General features: G+C 47.5%; 1 protein-coding gene across 3 annotated transcripts in view; it reads left to right on the forward strand.

Annotated features, from left to right (window-relative positions):
- The window catches only part of LOC137411246 (sperm flagellar protein 2), a 135,346-nt gene that overhangs the window by 98,814 nt on the left and 14,642 nt on the right, over nt 1–21,890 (forward strand). For all 3 annotated transcript variants that reach the window (XM_068096630.2, XM_078769699.1, XM_078769700.1), the window contains one exon: nt 598–720. In XM_068096630.2, the coding sequence (XP_067952731.2) occupies nt 598–720 (123 nt within the window). The remainder of the gene's footprint in view (nt 1–597; nt 721–21,890) is intronic.

The raw sequence follows: 21,890 nt of genomic DNA on the forward strand, positions 1-21,890 counted from the left end.
ACAGACCGCTACTCCAACACAGGATACTTAACTGACTCACTCCCAGCAAGCTGATACTCATTTTTTAGACCTTAGAGGGATCACAGACTTAGTCAATCTGCCTGGTGTTATTTTGGCATGGCTGTGGCTATAACTCAGGACCTTAATATCCTAGGCCAACCACCTTAACTGTTAAGCCACCACCTAGTATGCCAAACGATATAATTCTGCTCAATCGATATTGTTTGGAAAACTTTCTTGCTTTGTTGTTGTCGTGTTTTTATTTTATTTTTTCGAGATACACCATGTCTAAACAGTGGCATTAAGAAAACGATCATTCATTTGAAAGAAATATTTCAAGTCCCTATGTTAAAGCATAAAAATCCATTGTATCCACTTTGCCCAATTTGCACATTGGCTAGAATTTAAGATTTTAAATCACTTAATTACGAACTTGGTAACAAAAAAAAGTCACCGCGTTTCAGCATAAATATACAACGCCATTCACACCACTTGTACTTGTTATTTTACTTTTGTAAAGACCATTTGATGCAGCTATTTAGCAAAAGTTTATTGAATTTGTGAAGAGAATTTGATTTTATACTTCTTATTTTTCAGGAAATAGCTGCATGCATTCATAAAGAGCTGAGTTCGTGTGATTCAGAGCCTTTACAAAATGCTTCTCTCGAACATCCCTTCATTCAGGATTTCATCTCCCACAATTGCAGTTTCAAACTACTGGTAGGTAATATGTTGTTACGTTTGTGGGGGTAGGTGATGGAATACCATAGAACAGATAGGATCGTATAGGTATAGCATGGACCGTGGACGAGTAGGAGACATCTCAATGTATTAAGTAGGAAAACTGGAGCTTAAGATTGTTTATGTGTCTTCACATGGGGTGTGGAGCTATGTTAACTATGTCGGGATTAAAGTTAGCTTTCCCCATTCTGTGATTGCTCGCCTGTGGCTTTCCCTACGTGTTTACATTTACAATGCCAGCCATGCAAAACGTCCATTAAATCACCACCACCGCCGACAGTGCCGGACATTGCCGACCGGCGAGTAAGCCACGCCTTAATGACGCTCACGCCAAGCAAAGCCAGCAGGCCGCGCCCCAAAGTTTGCCATTGGTCATGGACATGGGGTAATCCAATAGCGCTCGGCTATTGGTCGGTGTGATGTCCAGGCAGAAGGTGTTGGTAAAAACGACCGTTGGACAAAGAATCACTCTTTCTCTCAGTGTTTTTGGCTGGAAGAGGAAGGTCGCGCTCTCTCAGTTTCTCTCTCTCTGCTGGTTCTGGCTTGAAGAAGAAACTTGCCTTTGTTGGTGTGTTTGGTGTGCTGGTGGTTGTGGTGCACTTTTGAAGACAATGAGGAGCTCTTGGCTGTGTGGGCAGCATTGTGGGGGAGGTCTTGGCTGTGGTGCTCTTTGGAGACGAAGGAGGCCGTCCTATCTACTTGCCTTACGCCGGTGGCTGTGACGGACGTGGTGCCACCACCATTCTGTGCGTTTCCCGCCTGTGGGGCTTCGAGTTCAACGACCACCAAGCTCCTCAAAGTAATTGTTGTGGACCAAAGCTGTGGCAACCAACTAAAATAAATCTTTATTTTATTTTATCTTTCCCTTTGTCTGTTTTTGAGTCTGCGTGGGGGGTCCCTCAAAGTAGTGAATATTTATTTTACCTCAACCTTTATTTTCCCATGCTTTATTTCATTAAATTCACTATTGTGGCATTTCATTTGTTGTGTTGTTTATTTGTTCTGTGGGTTCGGGAATAACCCCGTGTATTCCTTGTAATAACCCCGTGTGTAAGCACCTCGTTTCCTTCACCCATGCGCGACGGACCAACCGCCATTATTCGGCCATTTGCCTCGGAAATTAAGGCTTTATATTAATTAATTTTTAATTAATTTTTATATTTATATTATATTAATATATTAATTATATTATTATATTTTATATATATATATTTTTTTTAATTAATATTATTAATTTAACTTTTATTTATTATTAAATATTAAATAAATAAATATTAATATTAACTTTATATTAATTAAGGCTTTATAAAATTACGGCTTTCCGTCACCCAGAGGTCTTAACCACCGGTTCGACACAACAATATTTCACATCATTGCAAAAAATGTAAGAATTTCAAGGACTTCAATCAATGCCTATTTATATTTCTCTTTTTTATCACTCTCCTAATTTATTACCTATTTTAAAAAAACCAATCTCACTGAGGTTTCATACTTACATTCCATATAAGATAATGATATTCTGACAAAAGGGTCTAAATATGGGTATTAAATGTATTTCTAACATGTGCCTTTCCTTCCACATAATTGGCAAGTTCTTCAACCACTATGTTGTAAAGATTACCATTTTCATTTCTTGTTTTAATAATAATAAATCTTTATTGTCCCATATTCAGGGAAATTATTATTTGGTGACACCATAAGTTAACCATCATTAAAACATAAAACACAAATGGAATAAGAAAACGAAATAAAAAGATAAAATATAAAATAAAAAATAAAAAATAAATATAAAATATGGAAGATGGACTAAACAGCAAAATGGCTGGGAATTTGTATTTAGCATTTGAATTGCACATGGTACAAATGACTTTTTGAAAATGTTCTTCATCCTTACGCGAAAGCGTCTCCCTGATGGCAGTTTTTCAAAAAGTCCGTTCAAGAAATGACTTTCATCGGTACACACCTGCACTGCCTTCCTTTTCAATGCCCGCAAGTATAGAGACTCCAGACTGGTTGAAGGCCCACCTACTTTAAATGCCAGTGTAATGACCTTTCTCAATCGTGACTTATTCCGCACATTAAGATAACTGCACCAGGAAATCAAATTAAATGACAAAACACTGATCAGTAAGTAATTGGTCCACATCCGCATCACACGTGAGCCAACACCAAATGAATTCAACTTCCTGATAAGATACAATATTTGCATTGATTTCTTGTACACAGCATCCGTATTTCCATCAAAAGTTAGCTTGTTATCAATAAAGGTGCCCAGGTATTTAAATTTGCGAACAATTTCTACCTTATCACCATTTATGGTTACAGGCTCATGATTGTGACCTTTCTGAAAGTCCAAAATCATCTCTTCTGTTTTGCACACATTCAGAGGAAGACAAAAGTCCCCACACCACTTATTCAATGTGTCAATGTCGTTGACGTACGATACAAAAGATGATTCATCGGAAAGACATCCAACAATGGCGATATCGTCTGCATACTTAATAAAGTTACAAACTTCGTTAAGAGCCACACATCCATTGGTGTACAAACTGAACAGTAGGGGTGACAATACACCGCCTTGTGGAGCACCGTATTCAAGATTGATAACTTTGATAAGCTACCATTCACCCTCACCTGCTGAGGACGGTCTCGTAAAAAAAACTTTCCACCCAGAGTATGATATGGGGGTTCAGGCACAGGTCACTCAACACTTTCAGAAGGGTAAATGGCTGCATAGTGCTAAAGGCTCACGAGAGATCAATAAATAACACACGGACATAGGTTCCATTCTGGTCAAAGTGACTTGTGATTAGATGAAGTAAACTGAGCCAGGCATCTTCAACACCTCGTCTTGCTTTGTATGCAAATTGTAAAGGATACAGTTTAGGATTTACATCTGATGTTATAAACTTCACCATCAATTTCTCCATACATTTACACAAGATGGAGGTGAGGGCAACAGGTCCATAATCATTGAGCTGCCTTGGGTGAACCTTTTTGGCACGGGAATAATAATGGACTTTTTCCAACAAATAGGAACAGTATGAGTAACCAAAAGTAACTGAAACAATCGAGTAAAAACATTACTAAGTTCTAAACAGAACTCTTTCAGAATACCAGGGTAAATGTGCCAGTGCCAGGAAGCACTATCTCTCCTCACTCAAGAATGAACTCTCAAACCTGTCTCCTTCCTCCAAATCCAGCCTCGGCCTGGTGGTGGGGTGGCTATCTTTGTCAAAAACTCTCTTCCTCACTCTCCTTGCACTGCTCTCTTTCCTCCTCACCCGCAGGAGTACCTCTGGTTACGGCTTCCTCTCCGCTCCCACCTTTTGTTCATATGTGTTCTGTACCGTCCCCCAAACAGTGATGACTCCATCTACATTTCACTGTCTGACAACATGGACCAACTTCTATCCACTCATCCCAACTCTCTCTTCCTCATATGTGGTGACTTCAACTGTCATCATGCCACCTGGTTGGGTGTGGGTTCCTCTCTCACTAGTCATGGCACCTCAGCAAAGGACTTCTGTGACTCACTGGGATTGACACAATCTGTCAATTTCCCGACCCGGATCTCAGCCAATGGAGTATCTTCTCTTCTCGACTTGGTTATGACAAACTTCCCTGCTAATGTCTGCTGCTCTTCTTCTGCTCCAATCGGTTCTTCTGATCATGTGCTTGTCAAAGTGGACATCTCTCTGGCCATTCTCAGAGAGCCTCCTCAGCGTCGACGAGTCTGGCATTTCACTCAGGCCGACTGGGACGGTCTTCAAGCAGCCATCAATCGTCTGGATTGGTCTCCCATCTCCACTGCCTCTGACATCAATTCTTCCTGGGAATTCTTCCAAAGCAAACTGATCTCTCTCATGCACAGATTTATCCCATCTCGCCTTCAATTGTCTTACCCTTCCTCCCGTCCATGGTACACTGAATCTTGTGGTGAGGCAGTTGCCCTGAAACAACTTGCCTTTGCCTCTTGGAAGGCTAATCCAACTGAAGGAAATCTCAGTTCCTTCCACCAAGCTCGGAACAAGTGTGTGTCTACCCTCAGGAGTGCCAGGAAGCACTATCTCTCCTCACTCAAGAATGAACTCTCAAACCTGTCTCCTTCCTCCAAATCCTGGTGGCGTCTGGTCAAATCCGTTTCTGGTGTTTGTTCCCCCTCCATCCCCTCCCTTACCTCAAATGGCCACACAGTTGACATCGCACGTGACAAAGCCGAATGCCTCAACTCTGTGTTCGCCTCGAAATCCTTAGTTCCAAACCCATCTCTCTCTGTTCCCACCTTTCCCAGTCGAACCCAACTGCTCCTGGACTCTGTGTCCTTCTCTCCTGACAAGGTGGAGGAGTTTTTGTCAAACCTCGACTCTGATTCTGCAACTGGACCAGACGGCATCAGCCCACGGGTCCTAAAATCCTGCTCTGCCGCTCTATCTCACCCTCTCTCTGTTCTTTTCACCCTATCTTTTGCTCAAGGTCATCTGCCAGCATCCTGGAAATCAGCTAACATTACCGCTTTACACAAAAAAGGTGCAAAAACAGATCCTTGCAACTACAGACCAATCAGCCTGCTCCCAATTATCAGCAAAGTCATGGAATCCATCATTGCTTCGGATATGAAATCTTTCCTCTTCTCCAATGGCTTGATCTCTGATCATCAATTTGGTTTCAGACCAGGTCACTCTACTCTGGACATGCTGCTTCTGCTGTCTCAACAATGGATGGAGGTCCTCAATGCCAAACAGGAAATCAGAGCTGTCTCCCTTGACATATCAAGGGCCTTTGATACGGTCTGGCACCCAGCTCTGCTCACCAAACTCTCCTCCTATGGTATCCATGGAAATCTCCATGCATGGCTTGCGGACTTCCTCTCTGGTCGTAGTCAACGTGTGGCCCTGAATGGATTTCTCTCATCTCCCCTTCCTGTTCAGGCTGGAGTTCCCCAAGGAAGTGTGCTGGGCCCTGTGCTTTTTCTGGTCTTTATCAATGATCTCTCTGACTCTCTGGAAAATCCTCTCTATCTCTTTGCTGATGACTCCACTCTCTGCCGCTCCATTCCTCTTCCCTCAGATCGGCAGTCTGCAGCCTCCTCACTCTCTGAAGACCTGGACAAAATCACAGACTGGTCAAACAAGTGGAACATGTCTTTCAATCCTGCCAAATCTCACTCTCTTACTATGTCTCTCCGAAAAGATCGACTGGACAACCCTCCCATCTACTTTCTCAACAATCCTCTCCAAGAAGTTCTGTCACTCAAGCTTTTGGGTCTCACTATCTGCCATGATCTTTCTTGGGAAAACCACATTTCCAAGCTGGCCTCCAAAGCCAGTCGCCGACTGGGCATCCTCCGTCGTGCGAAGTCCTTCCTCGGCACACCTGAGCTCCTCACCACATACAAGGCTTTCATCCGCAGCTCAATGGAATACTGTTCTCCCCTATGGGCTGGTGCTCCTGCCTCACACCTGGCTCGGCTTCACGCTGTTGAATCCAAAGCTTTCAAAATCATTGGAATCTCCCGCGATGAAGCTATCTCTGAGGGCCTTTCACTCACTCACCGCAGGCAGGTAGGTGGTCTTTCTGTCTTCTACCGACTCCTCTCCGGCCTTGCTCCCCCAGCTCTCTCTGTGCTCTGTCCCCAAAATATTCCTACAGGTCGCACAAGATCTGCCAGCAACCCTCTGATGGTTAAACTGCCGAAATCTCGGCTCTCTGCTCACCTTCACTCTTTCATTCCTCTTTTCTCCCGCCTGTGGAACAAACTCCCACACTCCCTTCAATCCCTCTCCTCCCTCCAGGTCTTTAAAACAGCTGTTCACCACCATCTCCTATCTTCCCCCATCCATAACCTGATCTTTTCTACCCCCACTAATTCACCCCAGATCCACCTTGTTTGAAATTCCAACTTATTTCCTGGAAATCCTGGCAGTGTCCATATGTTTATACCTCTCCCACCCCCCCCCCCCCTTCACATGCCTCCCCCCCTTCACATGCCTCCCCCCCTTCACATGCCTCCCCCCCCAAAGCCCTCTCCCTCCCACAGATCTCTCGATGTCTCCATGTCTCTCGGTCCCTGCTCTCAAATGTTGTGTTTGTGTCCTTCCCCCTCTCTCCCCATCTTGTCTACCGCTCCCGATGTTATTTGTTTTATGTGTCTGTTTGTCTTTCTGTGTGATTAATGTTAGCTCTTTCATGAGCCTCGATCTTGTATACAAAAAAAAAAAAAAAAAAAAAAAAAAAACCAGACTTAATGCCATCTGGACCACAAGCCTTCCGTCCACAAGTCCACTCAACCACAAGTCCACTCAACGCCCTAAAACACCTCACGACATCAGGTTCACAAATTACAGGTATGAGACACGCTCGAGTATCGAGATCCTCACAGAGAGCTTCACATTTTACTCGGTTTCCTGGAACATCAAATCTCGCGTAAAAGTCACTCAATTCATCCACAAATTTGGAATCTGGAATATTAGTGGGCAATCTACCATCCTTGAGCCTCTCATTCATTCCCATTATATGCCTGAGTCTCCTCCAAGCGTTACGAGCATCACCATCGTGTAGTTGTTCTTCAATCTTATCCTTGTACGACCGTTTACACCTGCCGATGACAGCGCAGTTCTTGCTTCGCCACCCTGAGGGCAGTCATCCTTCTTCAGGAATGCACGCTTCTTCTTCATCAAACAAGCCTTCACTTCAGCGATAACCCAAGGTTTGTTATTGGGAAACATGCGAATGGTTCTCTCTGTGGTCACGAGGTCCTCACAGAACTTCACATAATCTGTGATCGTCTCAGTAAGTTCATCAGGGTCGTCACAAGAGTCCAAAAATACATCCCACTCTGTGCATAGGAAACAGCCCTTCAAACGTTCGTTATCCTCCGCCGTTCTACTTTCACCGTCTTGCAAGGAATCGGCATTCTTTTCACCTTTGGTCTGTATGTAGGCAAGAGATGGACCACCTTATGGTCTGTACGTAGGCAAGAGATGGACCACCTTGTGGTCTGTACCTGTACGTAGGCAAGAGATGGACCACCTTATGGTCTGTACATAGGCAAGAAATGGACCACCTTATGGTCTGTACATAGGCAAGAGATGGACCACCTTATGGTCCGTACGTAGGCAAGAGATGGACCACCTTATGGTCTGTACGTAGGCAAGAGATGGACCACTTTATGGTCTGTATGTAGACAAGAGATGGACCACCTTATGGTCTGTACGTAGGCAAGAGATGGACCACCTTATGGTCTGTACGTAGGCAAGAGATGGACCACCTTATGGTCTGTACGTAGGCAAGAGATGGACCACCTTATGGTCTGTACGTAGGCAAGAGATGGACCACTTTATGGTCTGTACGTAGGCAAGAGATGGACCACCTTATGGTCTGTACGTAGGCAAGAGATGGACCACCTTATGGTCTGTACGTAGGCAAGAGATGGACCACCTTATGGTCTGTACGTAGGCAAGAGATGGACCACCTTATGGTCTGTGCATAGGCAACACATGGACCACCTTATGGTCTGTACGTAGGCAAGAGATGGACGACCTTATGGTCTGATCGTCCGATTGCAGGAGGGATTGTAATACGTTATAAAGAGGGATTGTAAAATATTCCATGCTTTATTTGAGCCTAATTACTTGAAAAAATTGATCATGATCATGAAGGCTGGTGCCATTCTACGTTGGTCGACAGTTAGAACAATAGATGGAATTGAATGATCGTTTTAAGGCCATTTTCCCCCGCTAGAGCGGGGGTTAGCCTTGCGGGCCCCATGGCAATCATGGTTCCCTGGTTGAGGCAATGTTTTTATGGCCGGATGCCCTTCCTGACACCAACCCTTAGTCGCCTCTTACGATGCGCAGGGATACCGTGTACCTATTCTAAATCGGGGTACACACCGGGATCATTCATCCCAGCAAGCTGGTACTCAATTTGCCGACCTCGGAAGGATGACAGGCTGAGTCAACCCCCCTGGTGTTAATTCAGCGATCGACCGGGATTCAAACTCAGGATACAAGGATCCCAAGCCGGCACCCCAACCGCTAAGCCAACACCAGGCTAGAACAATAGATGGAATTAAACCCCAAAATATAATGCATGACGACACGACTTAAATTTATTACCTCCACCACCTAAGGGGGACGGAGGTTATGCTTTCACCCCTGTCTGTCTGTTTGTGACCAGGCTATCTCAAAAAGTTATGGAAGGATACATGGATTCGGATGCAACTTTGTGCACATCTGTCGATACTTTCATGTCGAAAAATGCAACCAAATTCTCCAATTCACTTTTCAAGTACGACTGCATTCAAAATAAATGTGCAAAGAAAACAATAGTATTGGAAGCTACAGAAGCACAACCAGCTGGATATTTTGGATAAAATCAATAGGACGTTGATTGAGATATGCTAACCACCATGGGAAGCAATTGGAAGCTTACATTTCAGATCAAATGATTCTTTTTTAGAAGCAGCAGTATTGTTATGCCGGGGGGGGGGGGTAAAGGAATATCTAGAGCCAGGGTACATCTGCATCGGTAGGTATCCGACTGTCGTGATAGGGAATCTACCTGGAATAAGTTCTATGTTTAGCCCGGTTTGTCGGTATAAGCTGTATTGGTGTCCCCGCCACAAGGGGGCGGGCGTGCTAAATAGTGCAGGGATTATGGATAAAGTTCCCTCGTTTGTCGTTCCCCCTGTCGACAAACCTGTGTCCCTTATGGCAACGCATACTCATATAAACACTTAGATAGGTCCTGAGTGCACAACAGTAATTAAATTCCCTCCCCTTACAATGACCGACCGGAAAGACCAGCGGGAAGCGGCTGCATACAACACCACCATGGCACCAAGTATCGAGCAAGGCTGCAGCCACGCCTAAGGAACGTGTGATTGGTTGGCGCGGAAGGCGCGAACCTTGAGCCAATCAGCGCGGAGGGCGCCAATCCGGTCTTTAGAAGGAGGTTGTTGATTGGGGGGAGAAGGGCCGGTGGCGGCAGAAGGTTCGAGAGACCACAAAGAATCGAGGCTCTGATAGGGAACGCGCCAGAACTGACGTCACACGCGAGGTGACAAAAAGGACTCGCTGGCGGGCATTCGCTCTCTTGTTGCCTCTGCGCTGGACCGGTCGTGCTTCGCTCTCTTTTTGCCTGGGTTTACTCATGCTCCTCCCTGCGTTCTTGACTGGTGGTTGTTGGTTCGTCATCTTTGTGGTGCTTGGAGCGGTGCTTTCGGAGCTTGGAGCGGTGCTCGGCCCTTCACGGTGCTTTTGGTGCTGGGAGCGAGGCTCGGTGCTGTGAGCGGGCGGGACCTCGTGTGCGATCGACGAGGAGATTGGAGCGGGGCGGGTCGCTCGGGGCCTGCGAGCGAGCGAGCGAGGCAGACTGAGGGAGCCGCGTTGGACGACGGACACACAGACTACAGACAGATAATCATGCACCACATCTTACACAAATCCACGACGGACAGTTATCTATCTATAATTCCAGTAATCTCTGTGTGTGTGTGTGTTTGTCTGTGTGTCTGTGACCGCTGTTTCTCGACAACCACGGGTCCGATATACTTTAAACTTGCCAGGTATATTGCTGGGGACCCGAGGATGTGCCTTTTCAAGGTTTCATATTAATCGGACAAGTAGTTACCGAGCTATGGCGATTTCTTTACCAAACTCCGCAAGCCGTTCGCTTTGGACCAAACCATTTCATGTAAATAGAGGGGGGGGGGGGGGGATTGTCACCGTACTCGCAAGCCGTTCGCTTTGGACCAAACCATTTCATGTAAATAGAGGGGGGGATTGTCACCGTACTCGCAAGCCGTTCGCTTTGGCTTTGCGAATGGACCAAACCATTCCATGTACATAGAGGGGGGGGATTGTCACCGTACTCGCAAGCCGTTCGCTTTGGACCAAACCATTTCATGTAAATAGAGGGGGGGATTGTCACCGTACTCGCAAGCCGTTCGCTTTGGCTTTGCGAATGGACCAAACCATTCCATGTACATAGAGGGGGGGGATTGTCACCGTACTCGCAAGCCGTTCGCTTTGGCTTTGCGAATGGACCAAACCATTTCATGTAAATAGAGGGGGGGGATATAATTTTAGATATATATATAGTACGGGCATGCCCTAGTTTTATTAATTCATTCCTTTGTCTCGTTTCTGAAGTGAGGTGTGCGGGATCCCAATTTAGGACATTTATTTATCATCGCGTTTCCCTGGCCCGACCTTTAGGCCAAAAAATATATATTGCTGGTCTCTGGTCAGACCAAAGTTCCAGAATTGATGCGGCGATGCGGTTTTTTTTCTTTTTTCTTTTTTGAAAAGCATGGATTGCACATATAAGGTGTTGTTTTTTGTGTCCTCATGCCTTGCGGTCCTCCTCATCCGCCGTGGCGCCGTCCAGAGAGAAATTAAAAACAGCCAATAATAATAATAATAGAGTCTTATATAGCCCCATCAAGCAGAGTTAACGACCCTCATGGCGCTTTACATTATCATGCGAACACACACACACCGCACACACATACACAAACATATACACACACACAGACACACCTTCACTCTTGTCCTATTCCTCTCCCTCCCCATTCAAAACCCACAGATGTGTACTCTCCTCCTCCTCCCCCTCCCTCCCCCGCACACGTACACAGACATATTCTCGATCTCCATCCCACCTCAAACCATAGGGAAAACAGGACTTAGACTTTGAAAGACTTGTGAAACAGATCGGTTTTGAGGGAGGTTTTAAAGGCAGGAAGAGAGTCAACATGTCGAGCAGAGTAAGGCAAGTCATTCCAGAGCAGAGGTGCAGCAAAAGAAAAGGATTTCTCACCAAACGACTTGATGCTGGTGCGCGGCGGCTCTCAGGTCAAAGAGTCGTCGCTTGAATGAAGCCGTCGCCCAGGTACATAGAGAGTGAGCAAATCGGAGAGATGGTGATGTCCAGCTCCACACAATGATTTATAACATAGTGTGCAAATTTTGTATTGCACACGAGCAGAGACAGGCAGCCAGTGTAAAGATTCAAAGAGCGCAGCCAGTGTAAAGATTCAAAAGGCCTACCAGTCCAATGCGCCTGGTAGGCCTTTTTGAAAATAATGAACACAAGCTTAAGTTATTTTAAAATGTATTTATTCTGAAAATCATTAAGTTCTTCAAGCATATTATAGACTGCCATTTCGTTCTCGAGATTGCCTCGCCGTACCGTCAAACATTCCAATGTGTCGATCGCGACAACACTGCGCATGCGCAAGTGGTTTACCAGGCCGATGGTCTCCCACGATCTCTTCTACCAGTCCACCAGATTATCACAGACACCTACAACTTCATGACAAACGAGAGAGGATCCAGGTATAACTAACAAGACCACCGGCAGCTCTCTAGGCCTTCTGGTTGCTTCACACGAACCCGACAAAGAACGTCTTCGTTTCAATAAATGACAATATCCAGCCGATTGGATTCATGACGGCACGGCACACAAAACTACTCATATCTTTGGAACGGCTGGTTCCGGCTTTGCTGGAACGGCTTTGGAACTCATATCTTTGAAACGTAGTTTTGTAGGGGAGAACCGTGCGCGAACGTCGATACCAATGGTGACCCTCAGAGACCCGTATTTCCCGAGATAGCGCGCCGGCCCGGCAAAAACAGGTGCGCGCTGTTGTAGGCACCACTGGAAATTTGAAGAAAAAAAATTTGTTGACGCGCAGGTTCAAAATCGATGCGCACTCTGACCAGAGACCGGAAATATATTTTTTTCGGCCTTATTTCAAATAAATCCTTGTATTATTTTATCTTCCCTTCCAAAATCTTGTGTTCGTTTTGAGTTCATTTCCTCCAGGTACGCGCTTGCGCTTCTTCCACTTCATTCTTCCCCCCGTGCTTTTATAGCCAAATCCCTATTTGATCATCGCCTCCATTAGAGCCGTTCGGTCCTCCGCAGTCCTACGGTGTTAACCGAAGGGATCGCGCGACAACTGGTGTCAGGAATGAGGATCTGGGCCCGAGGACATTTTATTTGTCCTTGGCGAGAGGTCGACACCGTCGGGCGTACATCGCGCCCGGCATTCGGACGCAAAATATTCGTAGTCGGAGGCGATAAATTTGCATAGTCGGTCGGTGCGGGGGACGCGAACGGTGCGTCAGTAAAAAATTTTATTTTATTCCTGTTGTAAAATCCGCGCGGGAAAGCGACCTTCTCTCGACGGAGGAGGAGGTGAGCGGTATGGAAGAAGGAATGGAAGGTGCTTTGAGCCTTCGAAATGAGTGAGAGGTAGTGGCGATGGAGCATAGTGATGGAGCTTCCCCCGCCATCGAGACGGCCCCGATGGACTTACAAGCCAAAATGAAATTTATGAGGGCCGAGAATGAACGAACCAGGGGAGAAATTCGGCAAATGAATGATGGGTTAAAGGGAGAGATGGGAGAACTTAATAGTAAAATGGATTCCCAAAGGAATGAATTGAAGGACGAAATGAGGGGAATGAAAAGGTAATTGAAGGGAGATATGCAGGAGATGAGTGAACGAATGAATAACAAAATGGATGAACAAAAGATTGAAATGAAGGGAATGAATGAGCAAATTAATGCTCAAACCGGAAAAATTGATGGGTTGACGGGAGAATTGATTGCCCAAACCAAAAACATGGAGGGATTGAAAGAACAAATTGAAGGGATGGAGAAAATTGATGAATTGGAGGGGAAAATGGAGAGGATGAATGAGCAAATGAATGAACAAGGGAATGAAATGAAGGAAAGGCATTAACAATTGGAAGTACAAATTGGGCAAATGGCACAGCAGCTGTGGGAACGAATTGATGGCATAGAAGAGAGAGTGCAAAATCAAATTACGGACAGACTGGGGGAATTTGAGGTTAAAGTAGAAACTAAAATGGGGGAGATGGAAAAATCAGTGGGGGTTAAAATTGAACTTAAACGGGAAGAATTAGTATTAAAAATAGAGGAGGGCATGACCCAGGCTGTCCGAATGGGGGAAAAGTTGGAGGATAGGATTAGTGCCACAAATACCCGAATTCATAAAGCAAATGGAGACCTAGAAGGCTATCGGGGCCGGGTGGATGCCAGAATGCGACAACAGAGTGAGGAATGGGGACTGCTCAAACAATAGGGGGGCGAATTGGCCGAAGAGGTAAAAGGGTTGGAAGCCCCCATAACAGAGCAGGAGCGGGGGTTAATTGAGAAAGGCCTGTGGGGGCCATAATTGGATAATGAAAGGGTGAGTGATTTGATGCAGGAGCGACTGGAGACCTGGGACAATACCATCAAGGCGGAGGTTGTTTGGGTCCAAGAAAGCCTAAGAGAAGAGGTGAGTCGGTCCGTTAAACATCTCCAGGATCAGATTAAGGTGACCCAGGATACCCTCACCACGAGCCACATTTGGACACCAGAGGCTCCGAAACTGAATACCCAGTTGGGGGGGTGGTTTTACCCCGGGTTGGATTTGGACAGAGAGGAATCGGGGAATAGAGTCTCTGGAAAAACAATCCCCCTTGTACATTTTGATGGATCAGGGAGTTTAGAGGCTTTCCTGACACAATTTGAGTGCGTGTCTCAGCTCAATGGTTGGGGAGAGCAGGAGCGCATGGGGAATCTGGTGGCGACACTGTGGGGGCCAGCCGCAGATGTGCTAAATGTAGTCCCAGAGGGAATATTGACCAGCAAGGCCATCTGCGAGGCCTTGAATCACAGGTATGGGACAGGTGCAAGGTGCGACCTGGTCAGGGCACAGCTACTGCATCGCAGGCAAAAGCCTAACGAGACGATGCAGGAGATGGCCCAGGATATTTACGAATCTGTGAGGATAGCATGCGACACCGGGACCTACCAGCTCAGGCGTGGGGCAAGCTGGCGATAGAAAAATGTATGGCTGCTCTTCCTGACCCCGCGGTCCGGACGTTGGTGGAGTTGCAGGACCCGCCCACGGTGCACCCGGTGGCGGAATTTACTCGGCGAGACTGACCTTTTTGAGGAGGTCGAACCGCACATCAGAGAGGTCACCTGTGACGGTACGGCAGGCAGGGGTGCGGGATCAGGAGGAGAGGCCAGAGGATGACATAGGCCGAATGTTATGGGGAATCAGCCACCAGCTGACAAATTTGACCGGGGGTAAATTTGCAGGGAGTGAGTCACGGCAGTTTGGTCCAGGTTTGCCATCAGGACGACCTGATTTTCATCGGGTTGGGCTGGGAGTAAGGGGTGCTCCACCTGGGTACCAGAGGGGTCCATTCATAGGGACTTGTTTTAGATGTGGGAGAAGAAGGCACGGTCAGAGGTATTGTCAGCAACCACCTGGGCCACCACCTCCTGACAGGCTTCACAGTCCAGAAAGGAGGGGGCCCCCAGTAGGTCCACAGGCACCAGAAAGAGGACCACCACCTCGGACTGGGCCTGTCGCAATAGAGTGTGCGGGAAACTAGAACGAGCCGAGCATACGGGGCCATGCTCGGCTGGCAAGTGTGTGGAGAAGCGCCCTCCTTTGGTGAAGATAGTAAATTGCAGAAAAATTGGCACGGGTAATCTAAGGGTTAGATGCAAAATTGAGGGATAATTTTGTGAGGCTGTGGTGAACACTGGAGCCAGTGACACCATTATCAATCCGAGTGTGCTAGACCAGAGTGTTGGAGGCTGGGACGAAATTGATAAGGTAGAAGGACACAGCCTTCAACTGACTACAGGGGCAACCGCGCCAATATTGGGACGCGGAGTGGTGAGGATGGAGTTGGGTGGTCTGGAGGTCAGCGTGGTGGCATGGGTTGCGGTGGTGTGCGATCAGTATCTATTGGGATTGAGTTTCCTGGTGGAACACGACTGCCAACGAGACCTTGGGCGTGGTCATATGTGGTTGGGCACTGAGAGGCTGCAGTTGGTGGGACTGGGGGATGACGAGGAGGTGCAGGGGACGTGGTTGGAGGTGCCACGCACTGTGACCGTGCCTCCTATGTCCGAGACGGTGGTGATGGCAGATTTAGCAGCAGGTACTCAACCCATTGGGCAGCTGGGGCTAGTGGAGTCGTGGTCCTCGCAGGGGACTGAGGTATTGATGGTGGGTCGCACCCTCGTAGACACCTGTGGGCCTATGTTGGCAGTTAGGCTGCTCAACTTGTCCGATAGCCCTCGCACTGTAAAGGGTGGAGCCATCGTAGCCAAAGGCAATAGTGTAGTAGAGGTCACCAGAGGAAGTGGATCCACATGCTTGCCAGTACAGCTGGAAAGAGGGGAAAATTTGGGGAAATGTGATTGGCCAGAGGGAGTGCGGGACATGATGACACGCTCTGAAGAGGGCCTAACATCGGAGCAGGTAGAGACGTTGCACAATTTGGTTGGTAAGAACTTGGATATTTTTTCTCTCTCTCCCGAGGATGTTGGACGCACGAGCCTCGTCAGGCACCAAATTAGTACTGGCAAGGCTCGGCCTGTTCGCCAACCGCCAAGGCGGCTCCCTTTCGCTAAGAAAGAGGAGGCAGAAGAACAGGTGAGCAAAATGGAAAAAGCCGGACTTATCATGCCCTCAGTGAGTCCTTGGGTGTCACCCATTGTGCTGGTGAAAAAGAAGGATGGGACCACTCGGTTCTGTGTGGACTACCGCCAGCTCAATCACGTGACACTCAAAGACTCGTATCCCCGGCCAAGGATTGATGACACCCTCGATGCCGTTTCAGGCTCAGAATGGTTTTCTACATTGGATTTGAAGAGTGGTTATTGGCAGGTGGAGATGGATAAAGAGGCGAGGGAGAAAACAGCGTTCACCACAGGAAAGGGTCTCTGGCAGTTTGTTGTCATGCCTTTTGGATTGTGCAATGCCCCTGCCACGTTTGAGCGTCTGATGGAACGTGTTCTAATTGGTTTACCCTGGCAGACTTGCCTTGTCTATCTGGATGACGTATTGGTCCACGCTCCCACATTTGAACAGGCTGCTAAAAATGTCAGAGGTATTTGAGAGATTAAGGGGTGCTGGGTTGAAATTGAACCCGAGCAATTGTGAAATTTTCAGGAGAGAGGTGACTTACCTGGGTCACGTGATTAGCGAGAGCGGCGTGGCCACTGACCCTGGAAAAGTAAAATCAGTAAAAGAGTGGCCCACCCCCAAAAATGTAAGGGAAGTCAGAGGATTTTTGTGCCTCTGCTCTTACTACAGGAGATTTGTGGCAAATTTCGCAGAAATTGCAAGACCCTTGCACAAATTGACAGAGAAAGGAGCCCGATTTATATGGTCAGAGAGCTGCATAGAGGCATTCAGTCACTTAAAACAACGTCTGGTAGAGGCCCCAGTTTTGGCATATCCGACGGATGATGGCAATTACATCCTGGACACAGATGCGAGCCAGGAAGGATTGGGAGCTGTGTTGTCACAAATGCAACAGGGAGTCGAGAGGGTTATTGCGTATTACAGTCGGGCACTTTCGAGGCCCGAGCGAAATTATTGCGTTACCCGCAAAGAACTATTGGCCCTACTGTCTGCAGTTGGACACTTTCACCCTTACCTTTATGGGAGGGAGTTTGTGATCCGAATGGATCATGCCTCCTTGCAATGGCTTCTTCGGTTCAAAGAGCCGGCGGGAGAAATTGCAAGGTGGCTTGAGAGGCTACAGCAGTATAATTTCAGTGTGCAACATCGGCTCGGCAAAGTACGTGCCAATGCAGACGCTCTCTCTCGGCGCCCCTGTTGGGAGGCACAGTGCAAATTTTGTGATAGACAGGAAGCCAAGGATCCAATTGGGCAGGATCAAATTGATGCATGCCTATATGCAGCGAGAGCGACCAGGCGAACTTTGCCACAACCCCCACCTGAATTGGGCGATGTGAATTGGCGAGAGAGTCAAAGAGAGGATCCCGTTTTGGGGCTCCTTTTTCATTCGCTAGAGGAGTACAAAAGACCTTCTTGAGAGGAGATTGCTCCACACGGGGCCCAGGTAAAGGCCTTTTGGGCACAGTGGCAGATGTTGGGGTTGAAAGATGGCTATTTGTTTAGAAAATGGGTGACACCAATAGGCGATGTAGCTTCCTGGTTGATAATTGTACCAAGCAAATTGAAGGAAGTGGTTATGGGGCACGTACATGGGACGAGGACAATGGGACTTTTGGGCATGGCCAAAACTTTGTCCAAATTGCGGCAGAGGTTCTACTGGGTGAATTCAGGCAGGGACATTCAAAATTGGGTGAGATCCTGCGACCTCTGCGGTGGTAAGAAGGGACCCCCACATGCGCGCAAGGCCCCGCTCCAGGTGTACAACGTAGGGGCACCACTTGAGCGGGTGGCAGTAGATGTGGTGGGGCCCCTGCCAGCCACCCGCCGAGGGAACCGGTACATTATGGTGGCAATGGACTACACCAAGTGGCCAGAAGCCTACACATTGCCCAACCAGGAAGCCCGGCTGGTAGCTCAAGTTTTAGTTGAGGGATTCTTCTCCCGATTTGGTGTTCCAAGGGAGCTACACACCGACCAGGGTCGGAACTTTGAATCAGTGCTCCTGCGGTCGGTGTGCGAGCTCCTCCAAATTCACAAGACCAGGACGACCCCCCTTAGGCCTCAATCGGATGGGATGGTAGAGAGATTTAACCAAACATTATTAATCCAATTGGCCCTCTTTACATCCGAACACGGACGAGCACCTCCCTACCGGACCACACAGCATGCGACCACTCGGTGCACCCCCGCCTTGTTGATGTTCGGTAGGGAGATGCGAGTCCCCACAGATTTGTTGATGGTACCGTCACCAGAGGAACCGGGTGAAGCATCTGTGTAAAGTTATGCAGCCAATTTGAAAAAGAGCATGGAGAAGGCTCACGAATTTGCGAGGAAGCAAATTGGCTTGGCTTCCTCGCATATGAAAACGCGGTATGACGCTCGGGCACACACACCTCGGTTCCTTCCTGGAGACCTTATTTGGCTCTACTGGCCCCGGAGGAGGAAGGGGGTGTGTCCGAAACTCACCTCACCCTGGAAGGGCCCCGGGGTGGTGCTTCGGCAGGTGACTGATGTGGTGTTCAAAATTCAGATGGGCCCGCATACCCTTCCACAGATAGTTCACGGGATAGATTGAGCTCTTACATGGGTCAGGAGGCTCCGGGGTGGATTGGAAGGGTGAGGGGGAAACTAGGTGTGGTGGATGGCATTCTTGGACCCGACCAACCTGCAACTACCTGCACTTGAGGTGAGTGTTTTGATGTTTACTGTCCCACGCTTCAGGACTTGCTTATGTAAATTTGGGGACATGTAATTTGGAGTTGGGGGCGGGTGAGAGTGATGACATGGCCGGTGAGGGGGATGGAATGTGTGCCACAGAGTCTTGTGGGTGGCGTTTGTTTTTGTGTGGTGGTTATGTGTTTTTATGTGGTCGTGAGTTTGGAAATTGAAATATGAGTGAGTGGTGATTATTGTGAAATGTGCTTTTGAAAATGTGATTTAAATGTGAATTGGGATTTCACAATGGCTGGCCATGGCAACTTTTTGTAACACCATCTCTGGAAATGTGTTTGTAAAATTGAATGGCAGCAGGGGAGGAAATGTGTTGTGGGATTTTGTGGGTGGGGAAGGTGTGTGTGTGTCCGCAGGTACAGATCAAGCTCTGAGGAGCGTTGCCTGCAGCCCCCCCTCTGCGGCAATTGCCCCTGGCAGCCAGTGGTATCTGGAACTTGGAGCTCGTCAGTGGAGGGTCTGGTTGGGCGCCATGGGGTAAGGGAGACTCCCGGCGACCCGTGTAGCTGCGCTGAAGCAGGAAGCCATGGGGCCTGGTGTGTGGAGACCCTCACCGGCGGGGTAACGGTGGAAAGGGCTGTTTGGCTGTCACGGGGCCAAGAGGGAAAGGGGGGTTGGGGGGGGGGAACGAACTTGTGAGTCAAGTGACTTGTTTTTGGGACTGCGGGCACCACAGCCTGAAGTGCCCCCACCATCTTACTGGTGCGGTACCTCCCAGCTGTCTAGTTGAGAGAAATGATGCACACACATGAATATGACATCTATGCCATGGTTCTGCAGGGGGGGTGATATATGTGCTTGGTAATGATTTAAGTGTTGTGATGATTTTTGTAATGAGAATGAGTGCTTAAGGGGTTGTGTTGAATGAATGTGGGTGAAATCCACCGAGCCATGTCACTCACCTGTAACACCAGGACAGGGCCCGCGGAAATTTAGGGGTGCATTGGGATACCCCACAGGTAAGGTTACGTCTTGTGGCATCCACCGGGAGATGCGGTCTTTAGGAAGGGGTTTGTACAAATGTTTATTAGAGTTTTGGAAGTTTTGAATTTTTGATTAAGGTTAAGGTCGGGGTTACTTATCCCGGTCATTGCTTATCCCGGTGTGTACCCTGGTTTAGAATAGGTACACCATATCCCTGCGTGTTGTAGGAGGCGACTAAGAGGGTTGGCGTCAGGAAGGGCATCCAGCCATAAAAACATTGCCTCAAAAAGAGAACCATGACAATTACAACTACATATGGGCAGGGTACAGCCCTAAGTGGAGATCGGTTTCTGAGGTTTGGGACATGGAATGTAGGGACATTGACAGGGAGATCAGGAGAAGTGGTGGAAGTATCTTTCTTTCATACATTGGTTAGAAGAAGAGTGGACATATGTTGTGTGCAAGAGACGAGATGGAAGGGAAGTGGTGTGAGAATGGTGAAGGGTAGGCAGGGACAGAAATACAAGTTTGTGTGGCAAGTTTCTTCCACACAAATCAAATCACTTCCGTTTCCGGTCCCTGGAGCGAGGAAGCGTCTTCGACCTCTGCATGGCTGCAAAAGTTATAGTATTTTTTCCATTCGTGTCTTCGTCAATTTCTACTCGTTTTTTTTTTTTATGTGTTGCAGTGTGTTTTCCAGTTGGTGTTGATTTGCCATTCTTGCAAACTTTTGTATAATTTAATCGTTTTCTGTCTCACTGCGTGCGCGGCCTGGTTTCTCTCGGCTTCCCTACCCCCACAGGTGTTCTGTGAATTTAAGTTCTTTCCTTCGCTGTATTGCTTATTTCTTAGATTTTCTCTTCTCCCCCTAACTTCCCCGAACATCGACCACTTGTCCAACGTTTTAAATCTCTTCACGTCTCTTCTCGTCAAGTCACGTCACGTCTCTTCAAAGCTGTCCATGCGCGCACGCTTTCAAAGTTAAGTAACTTTTCACAATTGTGTTTTTGTCGAAACTGTATCTTTCTTTCGGTGTGTGTAACTATTGGTGTGTCTTTAATAGTATTCTTGGTGTTGGTTTTTCATACCTGTGTACAGAATCGTAGGTTAGTTCGTGTCACGTATTCTGAGGCCTAGTGTAGTACTAGTAGGCTACTCTGTCTGACCTTGGCTTGAGGCTTTGTTTCTGTCTCAGCGGTTCTTCGATTGCGCTCGCAATTACTTTCGGTCTCTATTTTTCACATTTCACGTTCGGTGTCTGTCTCTGTTTTCAGCTCAACTCAAAAGAAAAGAAAAAGAAAAAAAAAATTCCCTTCTCTGTTCTTATCCATTGTTCGTTCTTATTTGTTCGTTCGTTCTTCGACCACGTTGTTCGTGATCACGTGTTCACGTCGTTAAAAAATGTTTCAACTGTCCCCTGAAGAACTGTATTCTGTCATATACTATAACACCTTTTTCTTCTTCTTCTATAAAAGGATGCTTTCGTCTTGCTCACCAAATCTATTCATTCCAAAAAAAAATTCCATCTCTTACAGTTACAGTGCCTCTTTCATACATTCCCTAAACTCTCCAGAACTCCACCCATCCTTCAGCGTCCTCAAACTTATTTTTGACTCGAAGGTCTCAAGAAACTCATTTTGCAAGAAATGTTCGTTTCCCATTAATCGTACATTTTTCAAAATCCAATCTCACCCCTCCCCTCCAAATCTTCCCCATCACCCCTTCCCTCCAAAACTTCCCCATCAACCCTTCCCTCAAAAACTTCCCCATCACCCCTCCCCTTCAAAACTTGCCCATCACCCCTCCCCTCCAAATCCACCCCCTTACCCCTCCCCTCCAAATCTTCCCCATCACCCATCCCTTTCAGATCTCCGCCCTTGCCCCTTCCCTCCTAAACTCCCCCCACACCCCTCCCCTCCAAGACTCTCCCTCACTCCTCCCCTCCTAGACTCCCCTCTCACCCCTCCTCCTCAAAGCGTCCTCCCCGCTTCTTCCCCCTTCCAACTTTCACCTTCATC

This window comes from Myxine glutinosa, chromosome 1 (genome assembly GCF_964187855.1).
Source record: "Myxine glutinosa chromosome 1, kmMyxGlut1.1, whole genome shotgun sequence".
Taxonomy (NCBI): Eukaryota; Metazoa; Chordata; class Myxini; order Myxiniformes; family Myxinidae; genus Myxine; species Myxine glutinosa.